The 20,364-nt window shown below is 42.2% G+C and overlaps 1 protein-coding gene across 1 annotated transcript; it reads right to left on the bottom strand.

Moving 5' to 3' along the window:
- Positions 1–8,912: 8,912 nt before the first annotated feature.
- tcf21 (transcription factor 21) lies at positions 8,913–10,432 on the bottom strand. The gene is made up of 2 exons (XM_040125570.1): positions 9,857–10,432; positions 8,913–9,093 (listed from the first exon to the last, which is right to left on the bottom strand). Exons 1-2 carry the CDS (start codon positions 10,289–10,291, stop codon positions 9,004–9,006), a joined length of 525 nt encoding a protein of 174 aa, XP_039981504.1. The 5' UTR covers positions 10,292–10,432; the 3' UTR covers positions 8,913–9,003.
- Positions 10,433–20,364: the final 9,932 nt, after the last annotated feature.

Genomic DNA, 20,364 nt, shown 5'->3' on the forward strand with positions numbered 1-20,364 from the left:
TTTTAATGTCTTTCCTACTCTTTGTATCTGTCGGTCTGTGAGTGTACAGTAGTTTTTCACCTCTCAGAACTCTCAGTGCAGATGACTGTGCTGTTGTGAAATGCGTCACTCTACTCACCAGATAAATCTGTCAAAATACAAGTGTGTGTGTGTGACTGTGTGTGTTCATGTGTGTTTTAGTCTATGTGTATGGAGACCGGTGGTTTTTCATGGTGTGAAACTTGTGTTAAACTCATTAAAAAGTGGGTGATAAGACTTGAATTTACTGTGTACTCTCTAACATACTATATTTGAATTCTTGCAATCACACATTTTGATCAATAAGGTTTAACTTAAGAACATCTTGTCTTTTTTCTCATATCCACATTTCTTTTTTCGTCAGGCTGACTCTATATTTCACTCGAAACTTCTCTCTTCCTCTCTTTTGGGACTCACTGTTTTCTTTCCTTGGTCCTGTCCATCTGCTTCTTATAACACTGAGGCAGTCTGATCTGGTTTGCAGAAACCCCCTCTGAAAAATCAGACATTTATTCAAGTACAACCAAAATAGTCCCTTTTTTCATCAAAATAACCCCACTAAAAAAAACTGTCGGAGCACTGTTTCAATAGGGTGGTCAAATCTGGACCCAATTAAAATGGGGACCCCCTAAATTTCCTTCACACCCAGCTTGAGGAAGACCCCAGATTAGAGGAATATTTTCCTTATTGCCGACTTTACTTTTTGTGGAATTCCATTGGATAATAATTGAGCCCATGTGTGCTTGGTATTCCGGGGTGTTCCCATTTTGGTGGAGTGTGGATAAAAATGGCACGTTGTTACAGCCATCAGGGCAGGCAGAGTTTTGACAAATCCGTTTTTTTTTTCTTCCTTCTCTTCTACTTCTTCTGGGTTTTCACCGCAATCCTTGGATCGTTGTTTGGAATTAATAGAAGAAGGGGAGCTTTCTTTTTTCATGGTCAGATTTCCATGTGGGAAGAGGTGGAGGCTTAATTGAGATCAAATAAACAAAGTCACCTGTGAATGATTTCAGCTTATAATGAGACACATGTTTGCTTGTTTGAACATGCGCACAAGGCCGCACGCGCCCATACACATCACTTCAGTTCGATAAGCACTAAAGCAGGTGTTTGTATCACTCCCATACTCTATGAAATCCTGCACATTCCATATGCATCCACACAAACATACTGGCAATGGCTTCCTTCGAAACTCACACACACACCCACCCACGCACGGACGCACGCACGCATGCACGCACGCACGCACGCACACACACACACACACACACACACACACACACACACACACACACAAACACTCTCTCTCTCTCTCACCAAGGATTAGCCATGGCTTCTCATGAACTCTAAGACTCAACAGTGAGAGCTTGTGTTCTGCTCCCCCTATGCAGTGACCCATCATCATCTTGCTCCCTCTGGCTTTGTGAGTGCTCTGCTCTAACCAGGAATGAATAGCCACTTGTTAAATAAACCCAGGATGCTGTGTAGGTATCACAGTTGTCTGCACGGTATTATTCTAAGTGGTAATAATAAGAAAGGCATCAGGACACTGTCTGACTCTTGGCTGGTTCTCTACCTGTGAGTTGTCCGTGGAGAACTGTGGGAGTTGGACTTCGATTCATGTCCTCCTAATTGTAATAGACCTGAATCCTCTAAAAACAACATGTTGATAATTCTTATCCACACACACACACACACACACACACACACACACACACACACACACACCGATACACGTGTACAGAGTCTTGTGTGCATGCACCCTCAGAAACGCACACATACTCCACACACAGGTAATTGTGCCCACCTGGGAAAACATCATTTAGTCAGGCGCCCCTTCCTTTTGCTAACACTGCTCTTACAGCATGGATATGTGTGTGTGTGTGTGTAAGCGTGACCTCCTTTACCCTTTGCTTGCTCTTTGATCCCAAATTGCATTTGACTATCAACACTCCTTAAGCCCTAAACCATCCAATTACAATACTATATTTTATAAGCTTAGCAGCTCAAGGCTTTGAAGAAAATGACTGTGCTTCTTTATGTAGCCCTGACAACCAACCATGTTGTAGGAGAATCGACCATCTCCCTTTAATCTTCCAGATGTCAGATAAATACTTAATTTAAAAACAATCTTTTGCTGTTTCATTTGTCCTCTTGTCCGACCCACAGGGCTTTAAGTGCAATCTCCAAGTCCATATATATTAGTGATTTTAATTATTGTAACGTAGTCATCAAAGCAAGGGCTGACAACCACCATGTTCAGGTCAAATTCCTTCACAGTCTGCTGAATGTGAAGTACTGTAGGCGACATAAATCTGTGTGTGCAAGCAAGGACTTCAGGGCAAGAGACACAAACACCTCTTTGAGCCTATGTATGGGTTTCACTGGAAATTTATCGTTTTTCACTCCTGTGCTGTATAATGGCTCAGGAGGAGGAGGACGGTTAAAAGCACCCAAGCAGGATGGATATTTGTTTGTTCTACTTGTCTGCCTAACAGCTATGTGTTCGTGGCTTGAGGGCGTGTGAGCAAAGTCATGTTTTCTGAGCCTTGATGAAACTATGATGAGTGACAAGCTGTGACATCCCTTTTACACATTTTTAAAAAAAAGTTGCAGTGATTTTAAGTGAATTTCTGCAAAAATCAGCAAAAATAAATCATCTGTTGTTATGCAGATATATGTGGGAAGATTGCATGATTAAAGGAATAGTTTGACATTTTGGATGAGAAGTTGGATGAGAAGATTTATACCGCTCTAATGTCTGTCACAAATGTTATATATGAAGCTAGAGCCAAAACACAGATAGCTTAGCTTAGCACAAAGACGAGAAAGGGGGAAACAGTTAGCCATTGGCTTTGTACAAAAGTAACAATATCCACCTACCAGCACCTCTACGATTGCTAATTAACACGTATCTCTTGTTTAAACTACACAAAAAACAAATCTTGCCATCTTAGGGGTCAGTGAGAACATTTTTTTTTTTCTTGTTATTTGTCTGAATTGACCCTTTAATGTAAGCTTTGATGCAAAAGGCCACTTTCTGAGACAAGCATATGGGAGATGAAGACAGAGAGTTGGCTCCATAGATGTCCCTAGCATTGACGTAAAGGCCAGGAGTCTCATGGCAGGCACCTGCTGTGCTCCTTTTAATAATCACTAAGTGATGCCAACAATGACACACACACACACACACACACACACACACACACACACACACACACACACACACACACACACACACACACACACACACACACACACACACACACACACGCAAGTGTGAGCATGCCAGTAAACATGGGTAGGTGATCTGGGCAGGCCCCAGCTATCTTTGGCATCTCCCCTGCTCTGGTGGCTGCTGTGCCAGGCTGCCCAGGCAGTGATGCCATCTGATACAAACTGACACCACTACCAGCTGTTCCCCAACCTCAGTCATGTTAGTATATCTGCCAATTTTTTAAATGCATGATGAGCATGGAGCTTTACATAATTTAAAGCGGCACACTGATGCCCAGCACTTACTTTATCTAATTTTTTTTTTTTAAAAAGCACTAGAGACAAATCAGTCACAGCAGTCAGCACTCTTTCACCAAAACGATCACTCAAATTTAGTATTTCATACACTTCTCCACTGTGACCCTCAGCAACCCCCGACCCCTACCTTAGGTCAAGCTTGTCCATTCGCTGTGCTCCATTTAGTTGCTGTACTCCATCAACATCTTACACTGTCCCTAAACCCTCAAAGATCCATGCAATGCCTCTTTATTTCTTACTTTGCCCTCCCCTCTTTTTTCTGCCCTCATTGCTTTTCTTGACATTGACAACTTTTCAATTATAGGGTATCCTCTGCTGCCACCTGCTGGTATAAATAGATACTGTTGGCAAGTTCCTGGGAGGTATTTTAAAACACCATTTCTAACCTTTTGAACATCCCTAAATAGTGAGTGATGGACATTTGTGTGGCATCATAGATTATGTAAATCTACATGCCCATTGATTATTTAAATAGTTGCTGAAAATACTATCAGCGAATGAGGTTGAGAAAAAGCTGGTAGTGATATGATAGCTGAGAGTGATAAAAATGATGTACTAGTATTGTAAGGCTGCCATCTTCAGGTCAAAATATGCAACCAACTTTTCCATGTCAAGTCATTATATTAATTATTACTTGAGATAATACTGATGTTTTTATTAGCATACATAATAATAGAGACGATTGATTACCTTGTTACCCAAAAGTGTTTCGCTGACTTTGTCATGAGAGCTGCAGCATGACTGTGACAGTTTGGCAGGATCACTAATTAAACAGTACAGGCTGGTACACAGATTGAAATAGAGAAATGAGGGGCTGTGGGAGAAATCACAAACGGTAATTCACCCAAGTAGAATTTATAGTCTTTCACATACAGAGTATGCAAAATAGAAGAACTGCCAAATTTTAAATACATTTTCATAACCACTATAATTCCCACCTCAGCAAAGAGGCCAAAAACCAGGGATACAGGTAAGAACACCTTCATAGCCAATAACAGTAGGCTAATTTAAACCCAAAACAGGAAGCAGAAATCCAAAATATGCCACTGCCTTTTATTTACTCATTTTGCGATAAAAAAATATTATCTTCAATTAAAAATTTAAGGAATTCATAGCATTTCATAAAATGTTAAAAGTAAGTGTTCTCAATCCTCCATAACACGTGAAAGAACGCACACGGGGCCTTTTTGCTGCAAGTAACAGCCACACCACCAGTGCAGAAGCACAGAGGGACAGGCTGCCCCAAACACCCCCACGGAAACACCTACCCTCCTCAGCGCAGGGTGAAGCACTCTCTGGGATTGCTCAACTGACCTTGTATAATGGCCTGCTATTGCTTGCATGTGTCTCTGTTTATCAAAAACACATGCTGCAGCTCTCATGAGGTCAGCTGCATACTTTGCTTATAAAAAGGAGGCAAGCAAGCCTCGTGCATGTCCATTTTGACCTAAAGCCACGATCAATCGACAACAGCAGGAGAACAGGGACAGCTTTGCTATTTTTGCTTCTCTGCCTATTGGTGTCATGGGCTCCTGAGCAAGTGAAGGAGGGATGACCAAATGCCACGATTTCCTGCCTAACAATGAGCAAACTCTGCCCAGACCAGCACCAGCTCTGACATTTGGACAGAGCTGAGCATGCTGAGGGACACGGGGATGGATCAGAAGGTGGAACTGAGGAACATGGAGGCCAGGCCGAGGGAGACAGAGATGCAGGCTGATGAGCAGAAGTTGGACCTCCTGCTCACTAAAACCAGCATGGAGGAACTGAAAAGAGATCAACAGGGATCCTGAGGAAAGAAAACGTGGAGCAGTCAAGGAAAATGAGCCGCAGCTCCTACAATACAGGATGGATGACGTGCAGGCTCGGAACACAGTCCAGGATGTTGAACTTTCGCCTTTGATGGACAGGACAATCACTACTGAGCGCTGAGTCGTCATCTAATCAATGAGAGTGCAAAGGTGGCGTTTTATCCTGCTTTGAAAGACCTCACAATACTCCAGTAAGTTCAGGAAGGTCTTCGCCAATATTGGCAAAGCCTACAGTTCACTGCACCTGTGAAAGGTGTGTACATTTTTAGATTGACAGTATGTGGTTAAATGGAGGAGGGCGTCATCATGGGAGTGCAACTATTCCATAACAGGAAGTCCATTACATTCAGTTAGCAGACCAGGGCTCATGAGGGTTTTGGTGTTGGCCATTTTGAGCACCTGTCTTATGCTGTCACTCCAGAGCTGGACGTCGGTGATGTGTTACATTTGGTTCTCCCTGTAGAGGAGGTCAACTTTGATAACAGCAACAATTGCAGCACATATAGTGGCCTCTTGATTTTCAGTATGTGATGTCAATCCAGTACAATTTAGAACATCCAATAACATATAAAACAAATGAAAACTGAAATAAATAATTAATTTAAGTCTGTATAATTTTTCTCCATGTTTCTCTCATGTTTTTTAATCTGCTAAATCAATGCAAAATGTTTACCATGTGCTGCAATTGTCAGCATTTCTTTATAATCGTCCAAATAAATACATTTTCTTTATCTCTTGAGTATTGTTAATATTATTATTTTTGTTATACCCAACACGTGACAAATGTTTTTCAGTGTATTTCACACAACACGTGCTCAAACTAGGGACTATTATATGCAAAGCTTTGCAGTATAAAATGACGTTAAAATAACACTCCCATGAGTGTTATGGGGATACCTACAGATGAGCGTGAAGTGTGTAGATGTTCCCAAAAACACCTTCTATTTTGTCCAGAAGATGGCAGTCTGAGGATACTGCATGCGAAGAGAGACGCATTTAGGGAGGGGCCTGGGGAGAGATTTCGGGAGTAATGAAACGTGATGTATATGGTGATGTAACCTTTTCTGCAGAAGGCTTGAGGAGATCCTCAGAATCACATCTTCTGTATAAATAACTTTTAAAGTTTAAAAAAAAAAATTCCAGCTGTATATATATATCTCTCGAAACGCTAAAATAACTATCCAATATTTATGTGTAGACAGAGGGAGATGTTGGAATGTACAGTATAAACTGTTGATTGTAGCCTACATGCTATCATACTGCATCGGCCACATCACCCCTGACAAACAGTCATGCCAATACAAAGTGATCTGAAGTGATCTGGAGGAACAGTGAAGGAAGATGGGAAACATGATGGGATCAGCTGGAACACAATGTGATTTCTGTCCTCCCCTCAGTCTGTGGCCCTTTTTCACATCACAGTTTGGGCAGTTGTCCAACAAAACAATTAGCAAGTATGGGAATCCCGGCCCTACTCTCATGCAGACCCCTCCCTCCCTTCTCTTTCTCTCGTCCTCTCTCGCTCTCGGCAGCTGGCCCCAGGAGACAGGCGGCCAAGTTTATTTTCTCCACGGTGGTCCCTTTGGGCTGGCGGCGAGGCCCCTGCCACGCCGCCACTGATGTATTAGGTGCGGGTCCTTGAAGAGATGTTGGTGGGACTCCTTTATTGCCAGGGCACTCAATCTTATTGTTCCTGTTGAAGGATACTTGGTACTATCCTTTTTTGCATGCGGTGAACAAGTGCGTAAAGTCGGTCACTGTAAAAACACTCAAATACAAGTAAAAGTCCTGCATACAAAATCCTCTTAAGTAAAAGTGCAGGAGTATTTTCGGCCAAATGTCCTCCAAGTATCAAAATTAAATACTCAATTAGAAGCAGAATGGCTCAAAATCAGTATTAGACTTTTATATTATTGGAGTATTGCTACTGAGGCATTACTGCAAGCAGCATTTTAATGTTTAATGTTGTTTCAAGTCATCCCGGTGCCCAAGGCTGTAGCTACCATTTACTGTAGTGACCTGAGGGGGAGTTCACGCTATACAATTACAATAACCTAACTCATTAGGGTTATTATCTAATATATTGAAACTGAACCACTTTTAGGTTAAAAATATAGGCAGACAAATATAGTACCTCAAAACTGTACTTAAGTAAAGTTACTCGAGCCACTAAGTAAACGTGAATTTTGCAAGCACCCTTGAAAGATGCAAACAAATGCATTAAGCATTTATTTTGTTTTATAAGAGCACGACCTCTGACTGCAAGTTCAGTCATCAGCTGTGGTTGGCCGGCCACGCTTGCTTTGTATCACGCCGGAAAATGCAAGGGACCATCCCTGCTGGATGGAGGGAGAGAGTAGGGAGGGAGAGATAGACAGAGAGGGACAGAAAGAGGGAAAGAGAAAGGAAAGGGATTCCGTGTTAAAAACAAAAAAGAATAAGGAAAAAAAAACAAAACTTCTTTAGCAGTATCCTTCTTTGCTTTCATCCCAGTAAAGCACAGCGAGAGAGACGGAGAGGCCTTGTGTCAGACTGCATAAATAACTGTCGGCGTGATGTAAACACAGCGGTCATAACCCGAGCGAATTAAAACAACTGGTCTGGGCGGGGCTGCAACTCCGCGCGCAGTTTTTCGACAGTTTTTCGAAGAAAGTCTCACGCGGCCTCAGACAGCTCCCTTCTGATTGGCTGATTCTGAGCTCGTCTGCCCAATCAGCGGACTAAATGTCTAATTTACGCGACGTTCGTTTTTTTCGTGGTGTCGTTTTTAGGGGCGAAATGGTGAAGTTGAGTTGTTGTTGTTGTAGTTAAATAAATCTTTGAGGGAAATGTATGGCCTGACGATAAGATGTCCTGTCAAAGCACATATTAAAGTGAAATTACGCCAGTTTCTCAAATTGTATCTGCAACTGTTACAACTACGAGAGCACGGACTGCCTTTTAGGGTCCCAACTAATCTTTGAAGGCAAAAGTTTGTTTATGTAATGACAACCACGTCTAGTGTTATCTTTTAGAAACAACAGAGAGAGACTTATCTGCGCTGAGGCTTTGTTGATGCTCAGACTCTGCTATTCTGAGGGAGGGGAGTGATGAGAGAGGTTACTTTAGGTCAAAACATTGGCCCACACACGGAAAAAAAAAAAAAAAAAAAAAAAAAAAACAGTAATAGGGAAAGATACATCCAGTACACAATGTGTAAAAGTGATACAAATATATTTTATATACAAGAAATCTGTACAACCATTGGAGACAGTGGACACGTATCATGCGCACAGCCATCCGTTATAATGCAGCTGCCAAAACAGGTCTGCAGGAGTCAAAAAAAAAAAAAAAAAAAAAGCATCTGCTGAGTATTTAAAAAAAAAAAAAAAAAAAGCAATTTATAATGCACGCAGTTTATCTTTGAACCAGCAAAGACAACAGTGAGTGACAGAATGCATTTAAATAAAAATCAGCTTGTCTTTACGGGTACGAAGGAGAGAGGAGACACTCCCTCCGTTATTCCCACTCAAAGTCTGCGGAGATGAGACGTGCATTTCGGTCACTATCTTTTTTTTTTTTTTTTTCGTTTTTTTTTTTTTTCTCCGACAACCATTGTCCCCTTAAAAACCTGGCCAATAGAGGGGTCCCTTCGGGTGCATCAAGACGCCGTTGTTCCACATAACCTTGTTGCGCTCAGCATCTCCTTCAAATCGTTCTCGGGCTTACCTGCGACCATGAAAGGCCACGTCTGCGGAGGAAAATAAGACCAATTAGGCTAAAGAGCTTCTCAAAACAAAACAAAACAAACAGTTCATTCAATCATAAAATAATTTTTAAAAAAAGAAGTTCCACCATTCTGACCTGTAATATTCCTATAATCCTATTATACGGCTGAAAGCTGCCTTAAGGCCTTAATAGTGAGTTTATCGTGTTTTTGCTGAGAGCAATTTTTGTCTGCTATAATACATCCCAAAAGGTTATTCTGGGCCCCTGCTGTGACATGTCAGATATTGCAGAGTGCCTTATTTTCACGTGGCCTGATGCTCCACTGCATCGGCTACTTTATTTTGAAACCAGTTTCGGATATAGGCTGAGGTAGAGGCCTATATTTGAGGGTAGCGGAATCGATCATGCAAGTTTTTGGCAAGTCAGTTTGCGTAAAGCAGTCAACATCATGGGAAAATGACAGCCCCCCCCCCCCCCCCCCACACACACACACACACACACACACATTTATGCACCTGCCTGACATGGCTATCGTCACCCACATTTGTCACCTTGGCGCTTTGTGTGGCGTTTACAGGCCAAATTCAAATCCTGACAAATTTCAAAGTTCTACATAATTATTATTTCAAAACTAAACTGAGTAAAGTATCATTAGGCAAACAGAATAATTTAATAACTCTTGTATTATCAGAATATTGGCCTACACTGTTAAGATCTAAACGTCTACCAATGTGCCTCGTTCATTTGTATCCTAAACTTTCCTCCACTGGATCCCCAAATCTCACCAGGTTAACAGGGTGGATATATCCGTTTTCATATTTGTCGTTGGCCAGTATCTGCCGGAGGTGCGCGATGTAGCTGGACGCCAGGCGCAGTGTGTCCAGTTTGGAGAGCTTGGTGTCCGGTGGTACCCAGGGTAAAGAAGTCTTCAGCCGGGAGAAGGCTTTGGACAGGACGCGCATCCTGGCTCTCTCCCGGGCGTTGGCCGCGTTCCTCTGCACCTGCTTGCCCTCCTGCTGTGCCACACCCTTGGGTGCCGTTTTCCGGGACGCTGTCTTCCTTTTCTTGCCCGGCGCGTCTCTCCGGTCGTCGTTTGTGCAAGGGCCCTCGCCGTTGGAGCTCTCCTCTGTGCTCTCGTTGGAGTCTTTGCCGGAGGAGCCAAACTTCAGGATGCCGTCCAGGAGCTCGTCGTCGACATCGCTGAGAGACCCGGTGGACATGGTGAACTGTCTCCGACCTGAGCGGGCTCAAAACATGGGAGCAGGAAGCTTAGGCTGGACACGAATGGACAGGGTGGGCAGACACACGCCTGGGTGATGTGTTCATGAGCTGCTAACTGTGCATGGACAGAGCAGAAAGGAAGAGACTTTTTATCTCCACGACCAGAGAGGGCGTTACCTCATGCTGGGAGGAGACACTGGTACTGATCTCACTCGCTGGTTCCCAATGGTTTCCAGGACCCCAAGGGACCCTGGATGGGTCCCCAGCAAAATACAGACTGTATAGTTTATTTAGACGTTATTTAACTCTATTCAGATTCACTCTGTTAAAGAATGAATAATGCTGAAGAGATAACATGAGTTCATTACTGTAATCTCGGTTTTTTTGGACCCTCCTGAAATTTTTCAAGAATTTCAAGGGGCTCTGAACTTTAAATTGAGAGGGTTTGTGGATGACCTGCCTGTTAAAAAGTTTGAGGCCCAAGATATATATTTCACGGACTGAAATTCTAAATGAAAACGTTACATTCTGAGTTTCTTCATCCCGACTGAAAACTCATTCGGTTAATAATAAATATTGCTGATATTAAAAAAAAAAAAAGAAAATCAATCAATTCGGCGGTAATAATATGTTCCAATGCTGTGCATCAAACTAGTAAAAATCATAAAGTCAACAGAAATGACATTCAATGCAGAGCACACACATGAACAAGCAAAATCACAATAGGGTTCAAATTAAAATCAATGTCAAAAATTCTTTTTTTGTATTATCTTGTAGGTGTAATTGGCATAAAGATGTTTATTATCAGAACCTAGAAATTATGTTAAACAATTATAAAATATGAAAGAAAATGTAGTATTTTTTTTTACTATTCAATAAATCATTAGATTCTTACACAATAATATTTTAGACTTTAACTTATAATCAGAAATCAGAGTATTCAGTGTTTAGCACGTTCCGCTCTCAAGGCCCATGTAACTTTCAGCACATCTTGCCAGCTAACAGGACAAAGTGCAAGGACAGGGGGGTGTCATGTCTCAAATGGCAAACTGGCGCCTTGGTCCCCTCTGATGTAATGGATACCCGGCACCCACAATCCCCTGTTTGGCCTTCCACATCATTCCACACCGATGCTCCATGCACTGGTCTACTCAGGGCCAAGTCCAAACAACAGAGTCTCTGGAGTTGCTTTAATTGGAAAAGGTTGGGATGCACCAAGAGAGCACCGTTCATATTCGTGTGCATCCCGCTCACTTACTCTTTGTATAAATTACAAAGAGTGATGCTGGGAGACTGAAACGCACAGGATGATTTTGAGCGACTTGAAGCTGCAGATGTTTCTCGCTGGGATGCAGGATTGTGTGCATGTGTGTGAACACAACGCCTTTGCCTGCACAGCTGAAGCGTGTGCAAGGATAAGAGGTGTGTCCCTTGAGAGCTGACCTTTAACCCCTCTGCTTCCGGCGTCACAGTGCATCTAAACAGGCACCACTGCTACGATTCATCCACACCGCAACGTTGGTCGAGCTGCATTGCTTCGATGGGAAAGGTTTAGGGTCTCTACAAGAATGGAGGAACCCATAATACAAATCTGAAAGAACAAGACATTTTGGAAAGAAGTTTACGTGACGGAGCTGCGAGGGAGAAAGATAGCGCTACACAGAGTAAGACAGAAAGAGAATAAGAAAGAGATAGGTGAGGGGATGGAGAGAAGAAAGAGAGGAAGGAGGGACTTCATCTCCTGGGTGGGCTGGAAATCAAAGCACTTAGTGGAAAAGTAATAATAGAGTCTGCTAGATTGATGGTCACATCTGAGATACATGGATCCACCAGAGAGAGTGAGGCAGAGGGAGATGAACTAACTTAGCTTGTGAAAAAGACTTGCGCAAGCCTTTTTTTCCTCTCTCCTGTGCATTGATGAAACACAGACCCCGATGTAATACCTTCATAAGTATTATTTGTACCTGCAAAGACTTCAGTCCTCATAATAAAAATGCACATGTCAGTGTTCCTAATTGTGCCAAGCCCATTTAGTCATCAGACAAATTTTGTAACAGCTTCACGAGGATGATAAAACAACGTACCGCTAGTGCTACGGAAACCTTTTCGCTGAGCGTTTTTCCCTCTCAGAGCTTCTGTCTCACACGCTCTGACATGAGGCAACAGGTGGAGAGGGGGGTGCGAACTACATGGGGAGAGAAAAGGAGGGTACCCTGGCCCTTATGGTGGGACATGCTGCTAATTAGCCGGTTTGGGGTCAAAGGCTAGGCTGGTTGTGTGATGTCACCATGAAGGGACGGGTTCCAGATGTTGCTCGCAGGGTCACCAAGCAGGCGGGGGTGGGGGCGTCTGATTCCTCGGGTCATTATCATTTCTCGCACACATGCACACAGACACCTTTGTTAAATGTTTGAAGTGACTGCATTTGTCGAGAAACAGTGAACAGTGGATCTGTAATTTGAAAATCAATGGGGAATGAAAGAAATGCTATGCTATCTGTAATGGCTAAGCCAAAGGTGATTTTTGCTAAGAAACCTCTGTTTTTATCCATGAGGTGGTTTTGACTTGTGTACTTACTTGATCAAAATTCTAATTCCTGCAGTGACAGGGTCCCCGACATTGGTGTTGTCAAGGGGCTGTCCAACTGATAATGTCAGAACTGGTCATTTCTCGGTGCGACCCGTGTGTGGGTGCGCACTAAGAACTGTTTAATGTTACTTCAATTCAACACAACGAACGCAGCCCGGTGTCATCACAGGGTAGCATACGGAATGCTGCGGTTACAGGACTACCTGCTGCTGTGAGTCCTTGAGTAGTGGCCCCCCTCTGTATTGCACCTTCCAGCAGCATCACAAAAAAAAAAAAAAATCACCAGAACATATATTTCAGCATATGCGTGCTGTAGGCTGTAGTCAAATTCTCCTTAAAACATTCATGCTGATGACTTTGCAGGTGTTAAAGTAACAAAAGCAATGTCTAGTGGGAATAGGTGGCAGAAAATTGTGCACGACAGCTGCAGTATCGTTATAGTTTTTGTTTCCTTGGAAGAAAAGTGGGGGCGAATTCCAATTTCAGCTCGAATATAAAATGCAGAAAGAGTCTGCACCTTACATTAAGAAGCTGTGATTGCGGGAGGTAATATTCCTTTGATTTAACATGGAGCAAAAAATGGAAATTGAAAAAAAAAAGCTATCATTAATGCTTGGAGATGCTGTGTCTTCACTGTGACAGCAGGTTATCAAAAACGCTGTCCAATGAACAACATTGACAGTAATTTGGTTACAGAAAAAAAAGACTCACTTTGACCTTTATTTATTTAATTTCTTCTTTGGAAAAAGTTAGCAGAGCCAGCTTTCACTTTCATAAAAATTGTTTTTCTGATCCACTTTGCACACCCACTCTTAACAACGTTGTGAGTGTTTACTGAAAAAGGCAAAGAAATGTTGGGACAATACATTACACTGTGGAACAACTGAGTAATGTGAGAAAAAGGGAGCATAAAATGAAGCAAAATATAGTTTTATTTGCTGGGAAAACATTCCTCATGTATTTTTTGTGACTCAAAGTAATGAAATGAAAAACAAACAAAAAAAAAAAAACTGAAAAAAGAAGTTGCTTGGTTGCTGTACAAAAAACAGGATGAGAAACTGTAATCTTGGAGTGAGGCTTAGGGTGAGGAAAACATCATCCATCTATGTCTAAGCACGCCAGTTCCCTGTCCCTTATCACAGCCATACTCCCCCAGCACACACGCACTCAGGCGCGCGTGCACAAATTGCTTTTCACCTCAGTTCAAGTACCTCTAAAAAAAAAGGAGAAAAATCAAAGCAAAATAACTAAAAGAAAGGTTGCAGTGAGTGCAAAGATACAGCAGGGAGTGGAGAAAGTCGTTTTAAAAGGATGTGGCAGACAAACCCGGCAATAAGAGAGAATTATGAACATGTTTATGGGAGTGGAAATATCATATTATATTTCAAAAAGACTACAATCCTTTGATATTCTGTGACAGGAACATCCGGGGGGAGGCAGACAGTGATTCTCCAGAATAAGACTGATATTCTGTCAAAGTGTAGGTTAATGACCTGGAAGTCTTGTCCTTGCAGTGTGAGGGAGTTGTAGCATATTGGTCTCTGGAATGTGCGCACACATGCACACTTATCGGCATAAGCGTGTGCATCTGTGTTAAATGTACCAGGTTTCACAATGTGTGTGACGGATGGATATGGATCTTGTGGAACATATGAAACTGTGCGATGTCTCGCTGAACGGTGGAGTCTGTATGATTTCCTTGCATGATTGGCTAAACGTTCCCCTCCTCCCTCAGCTCATCGACCGACCAGATGACAGGACAGCGGGCTCAAAGAAGTTGGAGTTGTACTGACTAAAGGGGGATTACGGAGGGCATTTTCGCACGCATACCCGTTGACACACCAAAGTTACGTACACACTAAGCCAGCTAAATCTGAAAATGCTGCTTGCATGCAAAAACATTCTTCCACGCTAGTGCGAGTCTCAGTTATCAGGTATGGAAAACACGTGTGGATGGAAAGCCAAATTTGATGCGTTTTCAAATTTAGCCAGATGAGTGTGGACAAAGTCTTAGGGTGCTGTTCCTCTATTTCTAGTTCAGTTGCCGTGCAGCTGGTTGTTAAAGGCAAAAGAAGAAAATAAGTTATATCAGAACCAGACAGATGGAGGTCAACAACCTTGGGAAAGGAGAAGAGAGAGGAAAAGACCCAGGTATAAACTATAGAGAAAACAACAAATTTACTTAGAGCTTTAAGTTTAAAAAATACATAGAGTGATGTGCAGCATCGTGGACTGAGTTTGTCGCTGAAATATCCATCAGGCACCGCTGTCTTGATGGTTCTACCCAGAAAACACAGACACACACACTTAAGTTGTGTTGGCTTGAAGTTGAATTGGCCGAGCGCCCAAAGTGTCCTGTCGGAAGTAAGTGAGACGTGATGCAGCTGCAGTTTGAGTGTGTTTGTGTGTGTGTGTGTTCTACTACAGTATATGCCACTTTTTGTAACCTCTGCGGCAGCCTGTGGTCTAACTTGTGGCCTGGTGATCGGATGCACTGATAAAAGCTGGCTGTGTGTGTGTATGTGTGTTTGTGTGTGTGTGTGTGTGTGTGTGTTTGTGTGTGTGTGTGTGTGTGTGTATGTCCGTATGTGTGTGTGTGGCTTCACTTTGCAGGACTGGGCAATCGGGCAGTGTAGGACAGTGCTGCGTTTCAGAGTCATAGGTCTGGTCTCTGTCATTGTGATTGAGGCTACAGTTTCTAAACAGAGAGAGGGCGAGGGACACTGCTCGGTTTTCTGTCTCACACAGGAGTATCATTTGGATGTGTGAGTGTATGTGTGTGTGGTTTAATCTTCCAACAGGCCAGAGCTCCCAGCACCCTACTTAATCCTTCACAGCAGCCATTCTTGATCCCCCCTTCCTCCTCTCCTTCACCCAGATTTGCCCCCCCCCCAAAAAAAAAACGAAAAAAAAAAACTTCCACTGTCCCCACTGCTGTTGTTGAATGTCTGGTCAACTCAGTGTAGCCAAAAAAAAAAAAAAAAATAGAGTCAAAACAGTTGAGAAAAAAAACAAGCTTTTAATTGAGATGCAGCCACACACTTAATGCTATTTAAACACCCATACCTGTATTTCAAAGTGGTATTCAGCTTAAGTCCACAGGCCAGGTTAAAGTGACTCTTAAGTGTCACACAAACATCAGTAAAAAATGCCATTAATAATGTTAAATACATTAATTCATTTTCACCCTTATTTGAGTTTGATCCAACAATGCTGTCTTTTGCATGGGCGCATCATGCACGTAGGACAATAAAAGCATAAGTACATCTAAAACGACAAAAAGATTAAAACCTAAGAATAAATGAAAAGGGTCCTAGCGACATTTTCAATACAATGCACACAACTAGTAGCCATCACTTCAATTCGTCTTAAACCGATAACAATACTGTTATTTTTCTCTAAAGATCAGGGTTGTTATGTGGAAATACAAGGTTGTTTTCATGACTTTGATTCATAAAAATAGGGCTTTTAGCAATAACAACAGAAGCGATTATCCTGGCTTTGCATGAGACATTTCATTAAATTAAAATTAAAATGATAAAGGTTGACAATCATATTAAACTGTCTTCACGATGTTCCAACCCCTGTTTTTAGCTGACACTGGCTTCGGCTCCGCAGTGTTGGGGGTTCCACAGACCCTACAGCTGTATGTGAAAAAATAATAGTTTTTGCAAAACAATTCAACCATTTTCTTTTCCATGTTTTTATACCCTGACCCCAAGTGTAGAGTATTGAGCTAGTAACTTCTTTTCCACAAACCAAGCTTGCACATTTGATGATGATATGCTATATCGGCTTTGCATGAACATATATATATATGTGTGTGTATATATATATATGCTTGGGGTCAGTTAAACCTCTCTGGGATAAATCTGTTGGGCAACTAGACTAACAGAAAGCCAAATGGGCTTATTTGAGATTTGGGAGGGGCATTGTTGCTTAATAAGTACTGTCAGGGCAAATGAGAATCCATTGTATTTAACCATGTTGAGAAGTAAGGCATCATTTTTCTGTAGTGGACTTTTAACACATCACAATGACATTGATAAGCAAATTTCATAATTCATGCAAAATCATGAAGTTAGGTTACGTTTTTGAGCTGGTAAAGATGGCCCGGGATCCCTGTTTGGGTGCCCAAACAGAACTTTAGGGTTAAAATGAAAAAGTAGAATTTAAGTTTTAAGCTGCCTCATTCTTATGGTTTGATGCAAAATGTTTGCAATGTTACAAAATTTTGTTCTCAGCGTGCCTTACGGTGATTCAACACTAATTTTTAGATATTACATGTAAGATTTGAGATTGAAATGAGGAATGCTTGGATCACTGGGGTTCCAGTGTTTGGGTAAAGCAGATCCACAGTACAGTTTGCTGAAGACCAAATTGTTCTATATCGCTGTACCGGTCTAATCTCTGACTGATCTCTGCAAATGAAGGGAGATATAATGTCAGGATTATCATTACACACACCTAATTACCGGTGTGACACTGGACCATCGCTGATATTATTCACACCTGATTAGTCAGGCTGTTGCTAACACGGAGGGCGATGATGGAGAGGGATGATAAACAATGCTGCGCTCTTATTGGCTGGATCAGGTTCTAGGCTTTGATCTTCTTCCCTCCTCATTACTCAGGGGGGGAGCGACAGGTGTATGTGAGTGTGTCTGTTTATATATGTGGACATTTTTGTAATATGTTAAATAAGGTGCACAGATTCCTGAGTTATTACCAAGGGGGGAGAAATCTGTTTATTGAGTAGTCTGCATTATTATTTATTATTATTACTCCTTGCAGATGCTTGAAGTGCAGCGTCTTTATTTTGTTTTGAAAAATGAACTCCAGTTCATCGCCCCCTCCTGCAGATGAAATGATCTCACCACATCATATCTCCTCTGTCTCAGCGGTCTGGTTAGCTCATGGTTGCACACTCATAAACAGGCCGCTGATACAGTCAAACACACACACTGATTATCTATAGCTTTCTATGGCATTTGGTGGTAATTACCGCAGCTTATGGCGCAGAGGGAGACAGGCAGAGTATTATCCGAGCCCAGGAAGAGAGATAGGAGCAGTCCCCAAAGACATCACACAATCAGACTAGTGAAACACACCCAAACTCCACTGTGGGTAGAGTGTGTGTTTTAACGTCTATGTATATCTTTGCATGTGCCTCTATGGAGGGGGGTGGGTGTAAGCCTGCTCTTGTCTGCATGAACAAACTCCAGGCTCGAGTAAGATACACCCACATAACCTGCCGATATCTCTGGATAAACCATCCAGAACTGCTGATAGCCGGGGACGTGTTGACTGCCCCATAACGCAGGAAAACCTCTGCCTTCCTGGGCGAAAACATTACACATATCCCCCTTCCTCCCTGGCTGCTTCCCACCAGACCTACAATCTCCCTCCAGGTCCCATCGCTCCCCCACCAGACCAAGGATCGAGGCTCCTCCTGGGCTACTCCGCTGATACTCCCCCCACTCTAGGAGTGGGTCTGATGCACAGGGAGGGAACTTGTACAAACATTGCACATTTGACTTATGTGTACAGTCCCTTACATACACCCTCACACTACATACTGTACACACAGAGAAAGGCAGGCAAAGAATATACAACAACAAATCCCCTACACTTGGAATATAAACATCGGTTTTATTTATGACAAAAAAATAGGATTGCAGAGAAGGAAAATTGAAAGAAAGACAAACAAAGGAATGTGAAATTATGAAATGGACCAGACATGCTTGGTTGTTTAGGACATTTGATTTGGCATATCACTGAACTAATGGTATGTGTGTGTGTGTGTGTGTGTGTGTGTGTGTGTGTGTGTGTGTGTGTGTGTTTGTGTGCGTGTGTGTGTGCATTAAGATAGCTGACCTTAGCCGCACCTTCTGACGTCTCATTTCAACCTAATCTGTGTTTGCACCAATGTGTATATCAGTTCTCCCATGAGACACAGACATAATGCTACCGGAGGCTAACAGGAGATGACAAAGAGGTGAGATGTGAGTTGTGATAAAAGTGCCCCTCTCTCACACACACACACACACACACACACACACACACACACACACACACACACACACACACACAAAGACGTCTAACATTAAATCTCAAGAGACCCCTGAGATCCTCTGAAACCCAAGTCCCACGACAGGAAGCAGACAAGTGTGTGTGTGTGTGTGTGAATTAGCTCATTAGTATGTGCACGTGTTTGTTTGTGTGGGTATTTGTTTGTGTGTGTGTGTGTGTGTGTGTGTGTGTGTGTGTGTGTGTGTGTGTGTGTGTGAGTGTGGTTACTTGTACGGCTGAAAAATCTGAGGACCAGTGTGAGTTTTAAACCATTGCAGTTAAGACCTTTTGGCTGGTCCTCACTTTCCGGCACACCTTTAAAGGGCTGTTTGGGGGTTAAGACTTGGTTTTAGGGTTAGGATTAGAAGTAAAAATGTGTGTGTGTTAAAGAGACCCAGCTCTAGTATAGCTAACAGACAGGTCCACTTAGTAGCAGAGGACAGACACAAGAGAACCTCACCTTTGTGCTGTAATCACAAACAGATGTCTTCTGACCTCTTCACTAAATCTTAGATGCAGCATTTAATAATTGGATTTTCATCGTAACCACTTAGCGTAAGTGCAAGTGTGTGCATATTTCTTTGATGAAACCACTGCAGGAAGTAATGGGAAAATCAGCAGAAAAATTTCAGTTCCATATTGTTGCCAGATAAACTGATATTTTAAACTCTTAGCAAGGTCCTATTAGCAAAGTGAATAAGCGTGAATAAGTGTATTTTAATGTTAAAATAATGTTAGGGATATTGCAATAGTTCCATGTACCATTACTGTTTTTGGTAGGATTCTGTCCAAACAGATGAGAGGACTTATTATTTCCTGTCTTAGCAGTGGAACTGCGTAGAAGAAAATTTAATAATTAGAAAATTTGTGTCCAGCAGAACGCAAGGGTGCTCCCCATGACTCACCATTGCAAGCATATTCAGCTCAGTCAGTCGGAGAGATAGCCATCTACAGCTGTTATAAAAGAGACCATCCGTAGAAGAACATGTTGCACTTTGCTCGAATTTTGTGCCTTTCACTTATTCTCGCCTTGAATGATGCATGTTCTTTCAACTAGTATACATGTCAAATAGTTAATTTAACATATTAATAACGTACACACCAACAGTATCCGGTTGAGTAGTTTTAATTTAAAAAATGTATCGTTCGCTGTTGCCAAATAGAAGCATTACTGTTTGTATTTGCAGGGATTTGTTTCATGTGAACATCACTATTCTATATTCAGAGTTTGATAGACGTGTGATAGAAGCTAGAAGCTATGCCATCAGTTGGTAGTCTTGATGATCACACACATACTACACACAGGGACAACTTTGCACCGCACTTTTATTTGACTCCTGCTGCTCTGCAGATTCGAAGTTTTCTGGTTCAACTCGTCATTTTCCAAAGAAGTGTTGTTGCTTCTGAAACA

Source organism: Xiphias gladius, chromosome 4 (genome assembly GCF_016859285.1).
Source record: "Xiphias gladius isolate SHS-SW01 ecotype Sanya breed wild chromosome 4, ASM1685928v1, whole genome shotgun sequence".
Classification (NCBI taxonomy): Eukaryota; Metazoa; Chordata; class Actinopteri; order Istiophoriformes; family Xiphiidae; genus Xiphias; species Xiphias gladius.